Consider the following 18,410-nt stretch of genomic DNA (forward strand, 5'->3'; position numbering starts at 1 on the left):
AGGTAGTAACCATGCTTCAAGCCTGCACGTTCCACAGCTGCTTCAATTACAAGTGATAACCACACAGCACGTAGAGCATTAATCCACTGGGGGAATAAGCCACATTCTAATCTGTGCTTTGCAAAATTAACCATTAGTGGATATGGTTAATATGTGTCAATTTTTCTGTGAAATCGATTAGCTTTTTAATTGCCATGTCCAAACAGTGAACAAAATAAATGGGATTCTCTCAAGAAACTATTTTAATCTAAAATCTTTTTTACTACTATAGATACCCCCATTATCAGTAGATGAACTGAATAGCAGCATGTTTGTTTCACAGATGTAGAAGTTACCAGTAGAACAGTAAGTTTCTTTAAGTATTAATATGAATAATATTTATAGATGATATCTTTTATATTTACACAATTGCATTTGCTAAAGGCTTTGGTAAATATTTTCATTACTAGGCATTGCTTATAACGTAGAGCTTGAGTTAAGCATTCCAAATTTTCCAAATTGAAATGTGGAGAGCAAATATGCAATTTTTTCCATGAAAAAATGACAGCCAGTACTGTGTTTTCCCAATGAGCTTACAAATTCTGAAATGTTTTCCTGTGGAATGTGAGTTGTCAGCCCAAGGCACAGATCACTTTTGAATATTAATTCTTTAACACTTTTCTAGCTTTGTTTTTTTGTTGTTGTTGAAGTAAAGCAAAGTAATTTTGTCACAGTCTGACTACAATGAATATCTTAAAGGCAGTCAGCAATATACTTCTCCCATGATGTCATAAAAGATCGTGCTTTTTACACTCTGCCATTTTGTGTTGCTTTCCATGTAAATGTATCAGAATTGCTCCAGCTGTTTTGAATTTTGAGTGATATAATTTAGTAATGTAATCATTATTTTCATTCAAATCGTGGCTTTTTTAAAAAAAAAAATTGTTGTTGTTGGATTCCTGTTACCCCACCCCACACCACTTTGATCTCCCGTTTGCCCCATCCAGAGCCAGGCATAGCACACACTTAATTTGAGGAGTCCTTCACTTGGAAAATGTGACTTTTCAAGCCACTTAAGATTCCAGGGTATCTTAATTAATTACTGGTAGGGACTTATTAAACAAGTGTACGAATTCTGAATTGCATATATTAGTCATTAAAAGTTTGAGGTTCTCATGACTGGAGTGTTTCATTTAATTGACGGAGGTGATGGTTCTGTTCTCTTGGTGAACTAGTTCCCCAGAACCTGGCCCAGAACACGAACTCTGTCCTGGACCGAGCCTATGGCTTGACTGCACATTAGACCATTAGACAAACAAGTCCCTTCGATCATAAGGAATGTTTTACAAAGACACCTTTGAGTAAGTGGAATAACGGAAGTAGCTGTAAATTGTAATTGTTTTCAGGCGAATCATTTGGGATGGTGGCAACTTGGGATTAGCATCAAACATGAGAATATAGGTTTTGCAAACACCTGCCTGATTCTCATGGGCTGCTTTACAATAAAGTAAACAAAAGTTGTCAAATATAATGACGAGCTTTCCAACAGCACATGTTTGAGAATCGTGATTCCTTTTTGCTAGACTCCATTAGAAAATTTAGACGTATTTGGCACACCATAATCACTTCAGTGTGTGACAGATGTCGAAAATTTCTCCAAAGTTCAAAAGCGTAATTTTGTAAAATGCTATATACCTAGATTTCACACCTTGGCTATTTCTGCATGGCTCCAAACAATTCAAATAAAAAAAGTTTAAAGTATGTTTCATATTTGCATATTTCAAAATGGTGGGTATCAAACATGTTTTCCCAATATATGTTTGAAAGGAGTTGAAGGAAGTGGAGAGATGGGTGGCTGTTCATCCACACGTTCAGGCATTGTGTGGATGAAACCTTAAATGACTGAGCGCATCTCTGTCACCTTAGGGCAGTTCTGTGCACTAGCACTCAGGCCATGAACTGTCATGCTGTATGACTCTCTGTGACCCTTTCCAACAGCCCCATTTTCACAGGTGTAGGATATGAAACTCAGAGTGGGGAATATATTGGCAATTCGCATACAGAACTGGCGCAAGAACCAAGTATCCCGACTCCTGCTTCAATAACCCCTTAATATTTCTCACTCTTTCTCTCTCTCTCTTTTTTTTTTTTCCATTTCAGTTGAAATTCTGAACAACAGAGTTACGGAGTATCAAGATCTCTCCGTGAGAACCTCCATATGGCCTTTCCATATATATTCTCATAGGTCCTCTTCTACCAATGCTACAATAAGTGTGATGCGGTCAATATATTAAACCAAACGCATATACCAACCAACAGATTCAAACAAAACCAATAAAGCATTAAACAGTCAGTGGAGATGTTAAAACAAAACACACATAGAAAATGAATAACTAACATTTATCTTATTTGAATTAGTAGGTAGAACACGACCATAATAAAGTTTTGTAGTTTGTTACATTATTCTTTGTGATTTTCCAATAACCATTATGCTGAGTGAATCTCCACAGTGGACTGTTGGCTTACTGTGCATTCTTGGTGGGTAAATGTTCGTCTATTTTAAAGTGTTACCTTACTGTTTTGTTTACACAATAGTCTATTGGGTTGATTTAGAATGTAACAAATGTATCCAGTACCATTTTCCTCACTATTGTATTGTACTGTGGTGTGGTGTGTTGTGTTAGATTTTGACATACTATAGTGTTTTCCTCTAGATGTGTGGTGTTTGATTTCAACTAGAATATTACTAATGGGAAACAGAAATATCTGTGTTTGAAAAACATAACAGATTAATGTTAACATGCTTTCTCTCTCTTTAGAACATTTCTGTAGGTTTCTTGGGGCAGACATTCATTATAAACATGCATGTGTATAATTTGTACCTGTGGATCTGACTTTGCATAATACAATCACATGACTAGGTTTTTTTGAGGGGAGAGAGAAATAATTACCTGCAAAAAACAGGAAACTTCTGAAAATATGAACCCCTAATCTCACTGCTCAAAAAGCTTGCAAAATTACAATTTACCTTTAAAGGTAAATTTCTCAGCATTTATGTGAAGTGCCCATTACATTTCTTGTGGTTCAAGGATCCTATCTCCTAGGCAGAGCATCTAAAGCTGAGCCATTTGTCAACTTCAGCTGAAGATTGGTACTTGGAGGCTTAAAGGTATGCTAATTGTAGGTTATAAATTAAACAGGGAGGTGAGGGCGTGGAGATAGTTTTTCCGTTTTAGAGGAAAGTGTGTGAAAACCTTTTACACAAGTGCCATTCTCTGGATGAAAACGGCACCTGCTCTTTAAACCACTCTTTGAATAATAAGAGGCAATCTTGCAAAAGTCAGGGTGAAAGAAAAGTGGTTCTGAGTGAGGCCTTTCCTCCCCAAATGGATAGCCTTCTCCATTGATCACAGCTGGAGCATGAGTATAGGTTTGGAGAAACCGTGGGGGGTGAGGAGGAGGGTAGGAAGACATTTCAAGTGAGTCTTCGATTTACTTAAAACTGCTAGGAAGGCTGTCCACAGTTGTCTTTAGCCTCAGTTCACCCGAGTTTCCAGTTCCGTTGAACGCTTCAGTGAAGGAGCCAGCATCTGCGTCAGGTGGCCTTTCCCAGACTTTATTAACAGCGGAGTCATATCATAACCAAGCCTTTTTTGTTTCCTCGTTTACATTTGTTTGTTTTTATATGTATTTGAACACTATAATAGGTTCTCAGCACCCTTTAGATGAGGCAGACCAGCTCCGCTCCATGGAGCTGAGCTGAATTCACGTTACTAATCCTCGTGAAATAATTGTATAACCAAGTAAAACAGTAGTTCGTATGGTAGGTGACATACCTCCTCCACTGTACTCAGTTACTAAAGTTACTATTGCTATACAGTGCTGGAACCATAAGACACTTCACATCAACCTAGGTTTAATATTTTCTACTAAATATATATTCTTTCACTAGAAAGCATACAATCAGCAAACTTAATGTTATAGCAGGTTTGTTCTCCTTCAGGAAAATGACAAGCAAAGAGAAAATTGGGATTTAGGATACCTTAAGCTGGTTAGCAGCATTTGAATCATAGATCAATGGAGTTGGCACAACTTTCTCACAAGGGATGAAACTGGGGCCCGGGGCACGTGACCTGCCCACGGCTACCTACCTAATCGGTGGCAGTCAGACCCAGAAAAATCTCGCGACGTTCGGTTGTTCCTCTGTTTCTCACCGTTTGTGCTTCAGCCCATTCGCGACTCCCTCCCAAAGCAGATACATTCCGCTCAGAATACAAAAGGGCAAAATTAGCTGTGCGGGAGTTGATATCCTATTGTTCTTAATGATCAATCCCAAATCACGATCATCAGTAATTTCTAAAGGGTCTTGCTTGCATCAAGACCCTGTCATCTATTAACAGTATTGCCTGGAGTTAGAGAACAAGACGCGGCCAGACTTTTGCCTGTTGACTCCATGAGCCACTTAATTTCTGTTTCCCAAAATCTTAACGTTGTTAGAGAAGAAAGTAGAGTACACCTTTGTGAAATAACTTGTGTGTAGAACCCGTGCTGGCAGAGCTAATCACACAAACCCAGGAAGGATGCACCTGAGCTAGTCTGGGGTCTTCCTTAAAGGGGCTAGAGATGTCTTCAGTGCGAAATGAACTCTTTTCTGTAGTTTGACATTTTGATACAACGTATACTGTCTCATTTAACCTTTTAAACTTCTGACGAAGATGTACATAGACAAACAGCCTAGTGTACAGTGGTTTTTATGATGCTGAGAGCACTGGAAGACATCCATGATGACTTATTTTTCAGTAGGAGGTTCAGTGAAGGATATTCAGGGTAGTTGCAGTGTGAGTGCCACAATATTTGATATGGCTGGCATTTTAAAAGTTACTTTGTAAGTGAATTTAGAAGAAAGATGATTCAAAGCACTCAAGTTTTGATCAGATGCAAAAGAACGTTGACAAAAATGCAATTGTAAGATAGCACTCTTTAAACTAGTTGTGCAATGACTTATGCTGATTCTCTTTATTCAAGAAAAGAAACGAAGAAAAGAGAGTCATTAGACTATAAATTTCCAGTTAAAAAGCCAAGTCACAAAACTAATCAGTGACTCTAAACAATAATTTACTGGATGACTTGTATATATAAAATTCTAACCACTTGTGATTCTTAGTTGACTTTTTATGAGCTTTGTATTTTACAAGGGCTTCTATTCTTATTTATCCAAAATTATTGTTTTTGTCCATTTCTCTCAGCCTTTTGCAAAAATAGGCAAGAGTACTGAAATTTGGATAAAACAGGTCAGGTATACAGAGAAAATAATCTAAAAGTTATCTGTTAAGAGGGTTTTAGTAGTATCAAAAAAAATTTTTTTTAAGGCACTATGTGAACAGAAGTATATTTTAAAGAGGGATTAAGATGAAATTAAAACCAAATGGATTCATAAAATTGCTATTTAAATACAGTATTTACTTTTGCAATTGGAGCATGATTCTCTAACCAGCTGTTGCACTTCATCTCACTTGTCTAGACTAGAGTCTAATTTGTAGCTCATTGTGATGTGAAAAGTCATCTTCTCCCTCCTCCATCAACCTTTGCCATCTGTTTTTGAACATGCGAAAGCACTTTGATCTTGCCGTTAAGTGTTGTCCTGCACCGCGGGGCTGTGTTCACTAAGGTTCCGATTTATTTTAGTCTGTAGGGTAGGCTGTAATGCACAGAATGATTAGAAACTGGAATCCTCTTTCTTTTTGTCTCTTCTCCATTTCTACACACACTGAAATAGAAGTAGGGAAATAGGCCCTCCCAGTTGTGTTGAATAGATGTAGGAAGATAGTGGCCTCATTGTTAATTTTACCAGTGCCCGTCGAAGGCACCAGAATGAATAGTATCTAAAAGAGTATCACAACTTTTTTTGCAAACTTAGTTGGTAGCGTCATCAAACTGTAGATAATAATTGCAGACATAGTTTCTGAGCACCAAGTCCCTCATTGGTGCCAGGTTTTCATTTTTCTTTTTAGTTTTTTAAGGTTTTTATTATACTACATTTTTATATCTCTAAGTCACTAACGAATTTAACTTTACAGGAGAGTTAGAGAAAAGTTTAAGATTTTACTACATGTACTCAACCCACCTAGATAGGTTCTAAACTGACACCGAAGCATGACAAGATATAGATTATAGTCCATAAATATTCTTTACAGTTCACAGTTTAAGAACAAACTTAACTTTATATACAAATAATAATTTTTAACTAATTATATTTAGTTGTTGCTTTAGCAACAAAACTACAACATGGCTACCTTTAGACACGTGTTTTCTTTTGTGTGATAATTTTACTCGTTAACTATACATGGTTTTTGACGGTATGAGCATGTAGAAGGTACAGCTCAAAACTCCGAGAGCAGATCTGGCTGAATTGTTCTTTAATCCCAGATTGCCACGCGAAAGCTGAATTTGTGTCCTTATATGACTTTTTGATCAAAAAGTTTACAACACATGGATTCTAGAGTCAGGCTTTTTAGCTTGTAGAATTTGTTGTGTGGATAGGGTTATTCCACAGTATTTCGACTTCAAAACACGATCATTGCATTTCTCATCTATTATCTGACCTTTTTTTCATAACATTACTTATTCCAAATTACTCTATGCAGGAGGCATAGCTGTCAGTACAGAAATTCTCTTTTCTGGATTTATATACCCAGCCCAACACATCCAGATGAGGATTAAAGAATGATGGACCCGTATTTTGGAATGAATTCGTATTTGTAAAACCATGCATAAAGATACTGTGGAATGACCCCTTAACAGTGTTTGAGAGACATATGCTGCAGTTAACTGATGGTCTCAGTTAGGGTGCGACTGTGTGAGACACACCTTTTTTGCACTTATGTACATAGTCCATGAACGCTATGCTTGGAACTTTTGTTTTTTAAATATAAGAAATCTGTGATAATAGCGAAAAAGTTAGTAAGATAGAGTTTTGTTTTGTTTTTTTTTTTTAAGGTTTTACTTATTTGCGAGAGAGAGAATGAGAGACAGAGAGCATGAGAGGGAGGAGGGTCAGAGGGAGTAGCAGACTCCCTGCCGAGCAGGGAGCCTGATGCGGGACTCGATCCCGGGACTCCAGGATCATGACCTGAGCCGAAGGCAGTCGCTTAACCAACTGAGCCACCCAGGCACCCTGCGAAAAAGTTAGTAAGATAGAGTTATTTCTAAGGCCTTGAGAAGGAGGGGGGTTTTGCTAGAAGACTTAACTAAAGCATGATGTTGCTTTGCTGTTGGGGAAGCTTTCTGGTTTGCTACAGTTCACCAAAAGAAAAGACTGGTAACAGGTAACAGGTCACCTTCAGCTAACAGCACTGACCAAGAGTGAGAAAGTCCTTTCATCTTTTACAGTAGCAAGGATTATTGGCTTTGCTACTGTAAAAGTAGCAAATTACATACACACACACACACACACACACACTAGACAGGTTTCTGGCAAAGGTTTTTCTTTTTCAATGGTTGCAAGCAGTGAAGTACCCTGTAGGTTGCAAGATGGGTAGATCCATTTTGATCAACTTAGATTTCATCTTTCCCAGAAAATTACTGATGGAGAGGTATCCGTTCCATCAATTAATATCCACTTAAGTGACAAAGTGTTAACGTTCACCACTACTTCTCCTTTAAAATTCAGATCCCAAAACCCAACTGGCAACCATTGAAAGACTTCATTTTATAGCTAAGTACGGCCAGTACAGGCATTTCGTTCCCTCCAACGAAAGAAAAAAAAAAAAAAAATGCCCCTGGCACAACTTTATAAATGGCTTTAAACTTACCTTATACCTGTTCAGTGGAAGCTGTTCTCTGACTTGCCTTTACCAGATTAGGAAGTGCTTCACGGTGCCATACAGCCTCCCACTGGTTTAACTAAACAGAAGAGAACCAGCCCAAATCTCACATAGGTAGGAGCTGCAATCAGACCATCTCGGTCCATTTTAGCTCCCCAGTCCCCTACCTCCCATCCCCCCATCTAACTTTTTGTTGCCTCCAGGCAATGGGGTTAGACAGGTGTGAGGATAGATCACCATGGGTATTTTGGGTCCTTCACATCCTGGGGTGTGTCGCCCCTGCCTTGGAGAAGGAACCCATCCTGGGATCGGGGGGCTGGTATTAGTATCGCTACCCATCTTGCTGGTTCTCCCTTACAGAGAGAGGAAAACAAGCCAAAGCCAGAAAGCAATCCAAGCCTTACAGTTGTCCAATAGCTCAGGGCCAGCTGGTTAGAAATTTCTCTCTTTCCCCCCGCCCCACCCCTTCAGCCCTTAATCACTTAGAGTCAGCTCTACAACTGACAGCCTGACCATCTGACCAGCGTTTCCACTGGTATGAAATGTAAGCATTCATGCATTCTCTAGTTAGGGACTCCAACTTCCACCTCATCGCCAACCTGTTTTCCCAACTTACCCTGCGTTCTTGTGTTGACATTTCCCGGTGAAGCTATAAGCAACAAGAATATATTTTCATAAGGTCAAGAGAAATATACAATTTTAAGTGAAGAAGAATCATCTATAAAATAGTAAGAAGGAACCTAGAAGCATCACAAAAGATAATCAATTAATTGATGGCATGTTGCCCATGCTGACCGCCATTGGGTCACACTCTTTGGAGCTGAAACACAGCGGCTGTGTTTCAGTGAGTCAGATTAGAGAAGGAAGCATAACAAAATGTGAATGACTTGAGGCCCAAAAGGGACCTCTGCCATGAAACCCAGGAAAGGGCTTATTTTGACTAGTTCATACAGTTTCTAGCCCCTCCACTTGGCCTTGCCTGGGAAAGAACCACCCATTAATACTCCAAAGCAGGATGATTCCAGAGAAATTTTATCTTTAAATAGAACCCATCCTCAGTAGACCAAAAAGGGAAAAAAAATGTATCACTCTAAGTCCCAACTATTTGAAGGTATTGCAAAAATTCTCACTAGTCACCTTCTACATCATATGAATTTTTTTTAAAAAGTACCTCTGTAACAAGACCTAAATAAAAGTAACCCCACTTTAGGCCATGCTCTTTTCTCCCAAAACACACAACCTAAAGATTTATCTGTCATAGAAGTGCATGGTTGCAAAGCTTTATTCCTGTATGCAGATGCTATCTGTTCATGACAGAAGCCAAATGACTCTGTGGCCATGTCTTCTGTGTCTAGCAGTTGAGAGAATGATGCAACCGCCCTATTGCTGGGCTCTGGGGTTGCCCTTTTCGAAATAACTTTCCTTTTATTATTGTTGTTGCTGCTTTAGTTGTTAGCAAATGAACCATTTGTTATCATACCCCCAAATTACAATCGTTTAAATTTTAAGAAAAGATGTTCCTAAATGCACTCTTTTTTTTTTTTTTTTTTTAAGGGCTAACTGTGCGTTTATGTAACAACAATCCAGTATAATGTAGAAAATGAAGCACAAATTTGGGACAAAAGAATGTCAATTTAAAAATACCTGTAGATAAGAAAATTATTAGCCATGTGCAACAGTTATAGATTTAAATAATGACCATGATATTTCACAGATGAAAACTCATATTTTGCCTCCAAAATGCCATAGTTCATTCCCTCAACTGCTATCAATAGGGTAGATGCTTTGATTTTTTTTTTTTCCATTTTTCCCCCCAAGTTATAGTGCTGTACTGCTTGTTTGTGTTTAGAAGTGTGCATTATGTAAGTCATTTTAGTATGCTACTTCTGTGTTGTTTATTTTTTGGTTCTTTTAATAAAATGCATAAATTTCATGGTTCTGTCTTTTTTTATGAATCCATATTCACACATTAGGAGTTTACTTAAAAGCTATTCCTGTTCTAGTATATTAATCCTAATATTTAGTAATTCTAATATAAAATTTAAATTTATGATTTGGTCCCAAGTTCTATTTCATATATAGAAGAAATTTATTTCCAAATATACCTGCAGTATTATGAATTATATAGATAATACACTCATTGTATTAGATGTATTATTTCTCTGATATTGAAGTTACTAACACAAGAAAGGCACATTTGTATTTTAGTAAAAAAAAAAAACTAAACATTTTGAGATAATGCTTACTGGCTTCTATCATGCTTCAGAAATTCTGAGGCATTTCCTAAGATACGTTATTAGAAGTTCGTATTTTCCAGTTACTCGTTTCTATCTTGCATCTTCAGTGGAACATATGAAACCAGTGTTGTTCATTCTGTTGCTTTTTTTCAAGATGGGCATCAACAGTTTCATAACAATGAGATGCATGAATTTTTCCATCACGTTTTCTCTCACTTAAAATTGCTTTTCTCCAACAAATGGCACTGGAATAAAAAGATAATCATTTTTGTTCTTTAAGAAAGCAAAATGTAACTCGGTAATACTTTATTCTGTCAGATTTCTAAATACTTAAAAAGCACTAGTTGGGAACTTCACAGTGGCCACCGTTTGGTAGGCAGGCTGATAGAAAATGGAGGTGAAGAGGCTGTGACAGATTCGAGTATTCTTCACGCGTCTAGAACTGTGCCGAGGGCCAAGGAGGAGGTCCGGTGTCAGCTGAATCCTGCAGAGCTAAGCGCTCCCTTGTCCCCCGTGCCTCACTTTGCTCCTTCCGAGTGTGGTTCTCACTGTGGCATTTCTCGATAAGCCGACTTCGGGCCCTCGGGTGTGTTGTCCATGTTTCTGTGAGTCTGTGATAATCCCAGCATGAAGACCAGTTCAGTATATAGACATTTACAAAAGGTCTTGGCCTCTTCAAAATTCAGTTTATGTCTTCTTTGAAACTGCTGTGTGATAGGTAAGAATTTAGGGCAGGCATTCCCAACCCCCATCAAAATGGAGTTTCTATTGAGCCAGAGGGAGGTTGACCCACAGGCAAAACTGGATGTACACTGTTTACCTTGGCACTTTTCAGCCTCTGTTCAGCAGCCTTCTAAGAGCCTCCTTTTGTCAGCCCCCACGACAGCCTCTGGTTCTCTAGAAGTTCCACGGTGGCAACTTATCAGGCCCGCTTACCCAGACAGATCTGGAATTTTTCTCCTTCAGAACTTCCCCGTTGGGCATCTCAGGCTATGGAGAGCAGCTCCTAGCTGAGATCTAAGAGACCAATCACACCACGGTGTTAGACTGGCAGTGTTTATGGGCTGCCCCCTGGGAGTGTTTGTATTTAAAAAGGCATGACTCGAGGGACCCGGAGGGCTCAGCCGGTGGAGCTACGCGACGCTCGATCTCGGGCTCCCGAGTTCAAGTCCCACGTGGGGCGTAGCGTTTACTTAAACAATAAATGGATAAAAAGTAAAAAGGCATGACTCTCCGGTGGCCAAATACCAGAAGGCCACATGCCTAGATGAGAGATACGTGTTGTTTTAGTGGAACAAACATCATTTAGGCAGTGATCACATTCCTAGGGACGAGTGGTGCGGTCATTTACCACCTCAAGAAGGCCCTCAAGGAAGGCTCTCGTAATTTTGTTATTGTCGGGAAAGTTCTGATATAATAATGAACCAAACTACTGACTAGATGGTAAACGTTCCAAAATTCCACAGGCCATAATCCACTCACATGGTCAGTATCTGTGGTAAAGAGCATGACACAGGATAGGCCTGAGGCGTGATCACATTTCTGGAGGAGTCTAATGCCCACACGTGCTGATATTCAACAGACGGACACACATACTCAGATGTTTTTCTTTACTCTTTCTTGTACTGGCCGTGCTCGTTTAACTGAGCCCTCCCAGATTTTCTTTTCAGTGCCCGGACTTACGCTTTTCCCTTGGGCGGGAGGACAGTGGGTACGTGGGGAATAAAATAAGAGCCGAGAGGACAGCCACCCGGATGGAAGGGTGAGGTTTGTGAGAGGAACAGCAGGTCTGATTCCTGTCCTTACAAACAGATGCCTAAAGCAAAAGCACAGCATTACAAAGTGGAAGTCAGAATAAGAAGAAAGTTCTGGTCAGCGTAGCGGGCATTTTGGTGTTGTGCGTGGAAATGGCGTGCAGTGCAGTCAGGCAGAGCACCTGGGGCAAAGCGGAACAGATGCAAGAAAAATCGTATGTTTTCCCAATGAGAGTGAGGGAGGTTCCCCCCCCCCCAGTGAATGATTCAGCGCATTGCATGTTATGTACAGGCGCAAAGAGGGGGATGGGTGAAAAATCACAGGGTAACAGTGTGCCCACAGCAACAAGCAATGGCGACCAACACCGGTTAAAGCAGACAGCCTGGTCGTTGCCAACAGGACCGGAGAGAGTGCAGAAGGAATCTGAGGAGTCTCTGCAGTCAGCATGCTTCTAGAGATGCTATGGCTACAGAAAGTGATGGTCAACTCATTGAGGGTCAATGTCGGTCTTAAGGGGAGGGTGGGGAAGAATAGGATCGGGTCAATGTCGGTCTTAAGGGGAGGGTGGGGAAGAATAGGATTGGGACCAAGACTTTGCCTTTAGCCTTCGTGAACTGAAGAGTTGAACAATTCTTTCTTGGGGAAATTGGCAATTAAGAGAGAAACATATCTGTGTTAATTATATATATATGTGTGTAGTGAGTGGTTATTGATGTGCCTTTGTTAACTATTTAATAAACATATGTGTAGCTCATTCAACGTGTTTTGGTTCTTGTCAATTTCTATTTCCAAAGTCCCACGTTAAAGAAATCCGTTGATGGGTTGTTGTAGTAGGAAAAGCTAAACTCACATGAATCCAGGTATTCGTTGCTCACAATTTGGGGCCCCAGGCAGGGGCTGCTAATAAATGAGGCTTTTGTGCCTCACTGAATCTCAAGCGAGTGTTCACCATAAACTGAGCACCAGCCAACGGTAGAGACCACTGTAATAAGCAACTCCATTCTCCTGAAAGACACCGTCAGAGATCTTGTAGATCCTGAAGATGCTTGGGACCTCCAGAGTCATTGGGATGAGATTGTGGGGCCAGAGGGGCACTCGAACCATTCAGGAAAAATGGCTCAGGAGGGGCAGACAGGCAGTCACAACCACGACTTTTGTCCTCTACTCTCCACAGCCTGGAGAGATGCCCCTGTGGTAAAAATAGACATACGCAGGTCCAGATACTGTTACGGGGCTTAGGGAAAGGTCAATCCAAGAATAACCTTTGAGTGATAATAGACTAAGAAAACCTTTAAATAGTATTTTAAGATTATTATCTAGCCCACAGTTAGTGCTATGCCACCTGACCCTTCTCCCTCCACATTACTACCGGGGTCATTTTTCTACGACGGGAAAATTCATTATTTCTCTTCCCTGACTATAAATCTCCCAGATCTCTTCATTGCCTTATGGGATAAATCCTACACTCAAACACAGCAATCTTCTGTTCTCAGGCCTTAGGCTTGCCCTCAAGCGTCCTCTCTCCCCCTGCCTTCTGTAACCTGTACAACTCCAAAGAAACCAATCCACTGTTGGGGAAATATAATTAAGAACAAGACCTTCCAACCCCAAAATCCTCTCCACAAAGGTAGTAGTGAGAGAAAACACTTTTGTTATTGAATGAACGTTAAACCAAAAGGGATGCACGCCATCGGCAATCCACTAAGAAATCGCAAAGGCAGAAAGGAATCACCCCCTTGTATGGCCGAGTGGATGGAACCCATTACATATATGTTTACAAGATAAACAACTGGTCCTCAAGTAAGAAGATTTGACAGCACCTTTTGTCATTCACAGTTCATCCTAACTTTATCCTGTAACTGGGGAGACCACCTGTGTTGACTTTATCCATAGGAGAAATAAACTTTTCATATCTTTACCTCCAAGAGATAGTTTTGCAAATTGGAGCAAGGCGCCCAGGGAAGTCAGGATGTGACGCTCCTAAGGAACAGAGATCTGGCTCCATAGCCCTTTTTTTTTTTTTTTTTTTAAGATTTTATTTATTTATTTATTTGAGAGAGCGAGAATGAGAGAGAGAGAGCACATGAGAGGGGAGAGGGTCAGAGGGAGAAGCAGACTCCCTGCTGAGCAGGGAGCCCGATGCGGGACTCGATCCCGGGACTCCAGGATCATGACCCGAGCCGAAGGCAGTCGCTTAACCAACTGAGCCACCCAGGCGCCCCTGGGTCCATAGCCCTTGATGTTTGCATTTCAAAGAGGGGGCTCCCAGGTCCCTGAGGAAAGGTGGAGGGATTGTGAGGCTAGGAAAGACTTGTTTAGCCATTACTAAGATTTACGTACACTTGACAAGGACAGAGGAAGAAATTTTGTCAGAAAAGGGAGGGGTGAGGGAGAAGTCTCTTCCCTTATTTCCGACAAGGAAAATTAAGCCTCTTCTTTTTAAATTTGTATTTGCCCTCACACCACTCACGTTCCCCAGACACATACCACAGTTTCCCATACCTTTGTGCTAAATTTCTCTCCACTTGAAACACCTTCTGTCTTCTTCCTCCTCTTCTTCAAAAACTCATTATTCAAGGTATGGATCAACTCTCAAGTCTTCCTTGAGGTCTTCTCTGGCCTTACCAGATACCACTGAGATGCAGCTAATATTTACTCAGTGCTTAGCAAGTAATCGCAAAGCTCAGTAGCCACCTTCCCTACCCTTCTGACATTGTCTATATGCCTCCTCCATTAAACTGGGCTTCTCAAGGTCAAGAACCAGGTCTCGTTGATCTTGGTATCCTTTATGATGCCTTGAGCAGTAGCCACGAAGTAAATGCATAATCGATTTTTGGAGAAATAGTCAACTAGGGAATCAGAGCACTTCTATTGTTAAAAAAAAAGAAAGAAAACCTCATTCAAATAAAAGGGATTTATGTAATGATACAGGGAAATTTCTCAAATTCTGATCACAAGAAGAACTGGGCCTCACAGAACTGGACATTTATCAGGTAGCTTGTTTCGTCTCTCTCTGTCTCTCTCTATACATCTGTGCCTGTCTCTCTCTTCTCTTCCATTCTTTCTCTCTCTTTCTCGTTCTCTCCCCACACCCCTCCAGTCTCCCAGCTTTCTCTGCCTACTTATCACACTCAGGTGATTGATCACGGCTCCTTCCAGAATGGTATTCTTGTCCTAAGAGTCCTTATCAGTGATAGCCTGCACCAGAAGCACCTGGAAGGCTTGTAAAACATAGGTTGCTGAGACCCACTCAAGAGGCTCTGATTCGGTAGCTATGGGATGAGGTATGTGAATTTGCATTTCTAACAAGTTCCCAAATGATTCTGATAATCTGGGGACACAGTCTGAGAATGATTGATCTACTTGACCTTCACACTTGGTTCCCCACAGTTGACTCAGTCACTGGGTCCCAGTGCCTGATTCTCATGAGAGAAAATTTGATTGGTGAGTCAGATATTCATCCCGGTAACTTTCAGTTGTGTCCAAAAGGCTGGAGTCACACAGTACATATGGAAGGTTGCCTCTTTAAAGCTGTGGGCTGGGAAACATTTCAAAGGAGGTGGATCTCTGGCACAATCACTCCCATGGTTCCTTTCAAAGCTATAAGAATTTCCACACTGAACTAGCTCCCAGGTCTATACGGTTCACATCTCCGTAGCAAATAGAGCCAACAAGGACATGATGACCATCAGTTGGCATCTCCAGCCACTCATCTCAAAGTAAATCTTTACACCCAACCCTAAATGCCTAATCTCCCTCAAACATGCAGCTCCTCTACGCAGTTGTCCAAGGAAGAACCCTGGGGATCTTACCTTGGGCTCCCTGCCCCCACATCCTATCTATCAAGTCCTCTCAATTCTATCACTGAGGTATTTTTCTCCCTCCCCACTATACCTGGTTAGTTGAACTTGACACCCTGCCTCCCGTGCCGTCTTCCACCAATGCATTCTTCACACAACTGTCACAATGATCTCTCTAAAACCACTTCCCAATCTCAGCTCTCGGGCCAGCTGTGTTGGGTCGGGGGCAGCAAAAGTGTGGGCCTGTCATCTCCAGCAGCTGCAGGTCTACCTACCTCAGAACGCCATACGAACTCTCATGCTATGTATACTTTGATGGAATAAGAAAAAAGATTGGGAAGCTCTGATCTAAAGCACAAGTGTGACGATGTAACTCCTCTAGCTTAAAATCTTTCAATCACTCCCCATAGGTCTCAGGATAAAGCCTAAACACAGCTTACAATAGCCTCTAACATCTGGCATAATCCAGTCCCCACCTGCCTCTCCAGCCTGCCTTGGACTTGCTTCTTCAACGGCAGGTAGAAGCTTGTAGTTTCCAGAACACGCCCTGCTGTTTCATGCCTGCAAGCCATTGCTCAAGGTTTCCTTTCTGCCTGGAATGTCCACCCTCCCCCTTTTTACCTGCCTAGCATCCTTTGAGACCAGGATAGTCTCAAAGCACCATAACCCTCAGGAAAACTTCCCTGTCTGCTTCCCACCTGCATTAGTGTGCCCCTCTTTGAAACTCTCATAATACCTTCAGTATATAACTGTCATTGGATTCACCACACTGCATTAGAATATTGTCCACTTCTCCCACTAGCCTGCAAGTTTCTATATTTCCAGCACCTAACACAGTGATGAAAAAGTATTATATAACTCAACAACAACAACAACAACAACAACAAATAAATGACTGGATTCAAAAATAGACAAAGGATGGACTTGAACAGATATTTCTCCAAAGAAGATATACAAATGGCCAATAAATGCACAAAAAGATGCTCAACATAAATAATCATTAGGGAAATGCAAATCAAAACTACAATGGGATACCACTTCACACTCATTAAGATAGGTATCATTTTTTTTTTTTTTTTTTTTTTTAAGATTTTATTTGCAAGAGAGAGAATGAGAGACAGAGAGCATGAGAGGGAGGAGGGTCAGAGGGAGAAGCAGACTCCCCGCTGAGCAGGGAGCCCGATGTGGGACTCGATCCCGGGACTCCAGGATCATGACCTGAGCCGAAGGCAGTCGCTTAACCAACTGAGCCACCCAGGCGCCCCAAGATAGGTATCATTTAAAAATGGAAAGTATCTAGTGTTGATGAGGATATGGAGAAATTAGAACCCTTGTGCGTTGTTGGTAGGCGTGTAAAATGGCATCGCCATTATGGAAAACAGTTTGCCAGTTTCTCAGAAAGTTAAACATAGAATCCAATGAATCAGCAATTCCACACCTGGGAATATACCCCAAAGAATTGAAAGCAGGAACTTGAACAGATACTTGTACACCAATGTTCATAGCAGCATTATTTACAGTAGCCAAAATGTGGAAGCAATCCAAGTATCCATCAACAGATGCATGGATAAATAAAATATGGTATATATATAATTTGTAAAATTGTATATAAAACATAAAATGTGGTGTGTGTGTGTATAATGCAATATGTTCAGCTTTTAATAGGATTGAAATTCTGACGCATGCTACAACATGGATGAACCCTGAGAACATTATGCTAAGTGAAATAAGCCAGACACAAAAGGGCACATTCTGTATGATTCCACTTATATTAGGTGTCAGAACTGGCAAATACGTAGAGACAGAAAATGCAATAGAGGTTGCCAGGGGCTTGGGGAAATTGGGAGTTATAGTTTAATGGCTAGAGAGTTTCCATTTGGGATGGTAAAAAAGGTCTGAAGCTGGATAGCGGTGACAATTGCACAACATTATGACTATACTTCACTGAATTGTTAAAATGGTTAAAATGGTAAATTTTATTATATATATAAGCATATTTTTTAAAATGTAGTATCATGTGTTGAATGAACATAGAAATGCCCTTTCGTCCTCTCTGGCAGCTTTAGACTTGAGATTTGTCACAGATCTCTTAATGGTGTTTCATACAATTAACCTTTTTTGAATACTTCTGTAGAGAATAAAAAGAAATTATTCAGACTTAGATTCTGTTATAAAGGAACTTAAAAACCAAGAGAGGAGGAAATATCTTAAAATTAAGTCTCATATTGTGGCAAATAATAGTAATTTAGTCAAATCAATGCAGCAGCTATGAAGATACTCCACAAAATGGGTATATTATTTCTCCAATTTAAATTTAATTTTCTCGGGGCGTCTGAGTGGCTCAGTCGTTAGGCGTCTGCCTTCGGCTCAGGTCATGAGTCATGGGATCGAGCCCCGCATCGGGCTCCCTGCTCAGCGGGAAGCCTGCTTCTCCCTCTCCCACTCCCCCTGCTTGTGTTCCCTCTCTTGCTGTGTCTCTCTCTGTCAAATAAATAAATAAAATCTTTAAAAATAAATAAATAAATAAATTAATTAATTAAATTTTCTCTGAGTCCCCACCTGATGAACTGGTAGAGAATTTAAAGCCTTTCCCTCTGCCTCTCACCAGATGCTCATTCAAGGACCTTGAGGGTTTTACACATTCATAAACATTCAGAGAGGTATTTTGGTCTTACGTTCATACTAGTCTATATGCTCATTACCTGAACTTGTATGTTTCTTTAGTTTTTTAAAGATTTTATTTATTTATTTATTTATTTGAGAGAGAGTGCGTGTGCGTGTGCACGAGCCACGGTAGGGGCAGAGAAGCAGAATCC

General features: G+C 40.5%; 1 protein-coding gene across 1 annotated transcript in view; it reads left to right on the plus strand.

The window, feature by feature from the left end:
- The window catches only part of MBNL3 (muscleblind like splicing regulator 3), a 59,665-nt gene extending 57,038 nt beyond the window's left edge, over window positions 1-2,627 (plus strand). Inside the window, exons 8-9 of the mRNA XM_032428333.1 lie at window positions 272-345; window positions 2,140-2,627. Of these exons, the coding sequence (XP_032284224.1) occupies window positions 272-328 (57 nt within the window). The 3' untranslated portion in view covers window positions 329-345; window positions 2,140-2,627. The remainder of the gene's footprint in view (window positions 1-271; window positions 346-2,139) is intronic.
- The last annotated feature ends 15,783 nt before the right edge of the window (window positions 2,628-18,410 follow it).

The sequence above is a fragment of the Phoca vitulina genome, unplaced genomic scaffold, assembly GCF_004348235.1.
Source record: "Phoca vitulina isolate PV1807 unplaced genomic scaffold, GSC_HSeal_1.0 scaffold39, whole genome shotgun sequence".
In the NCBI taxonomy this organism is placed as follows: domain Eukaryota; kingdom Metazoa; phylum Chordata; class Mammalia; order Carnivora; family Phocidae; genus Phoca; species Phoca vitulina.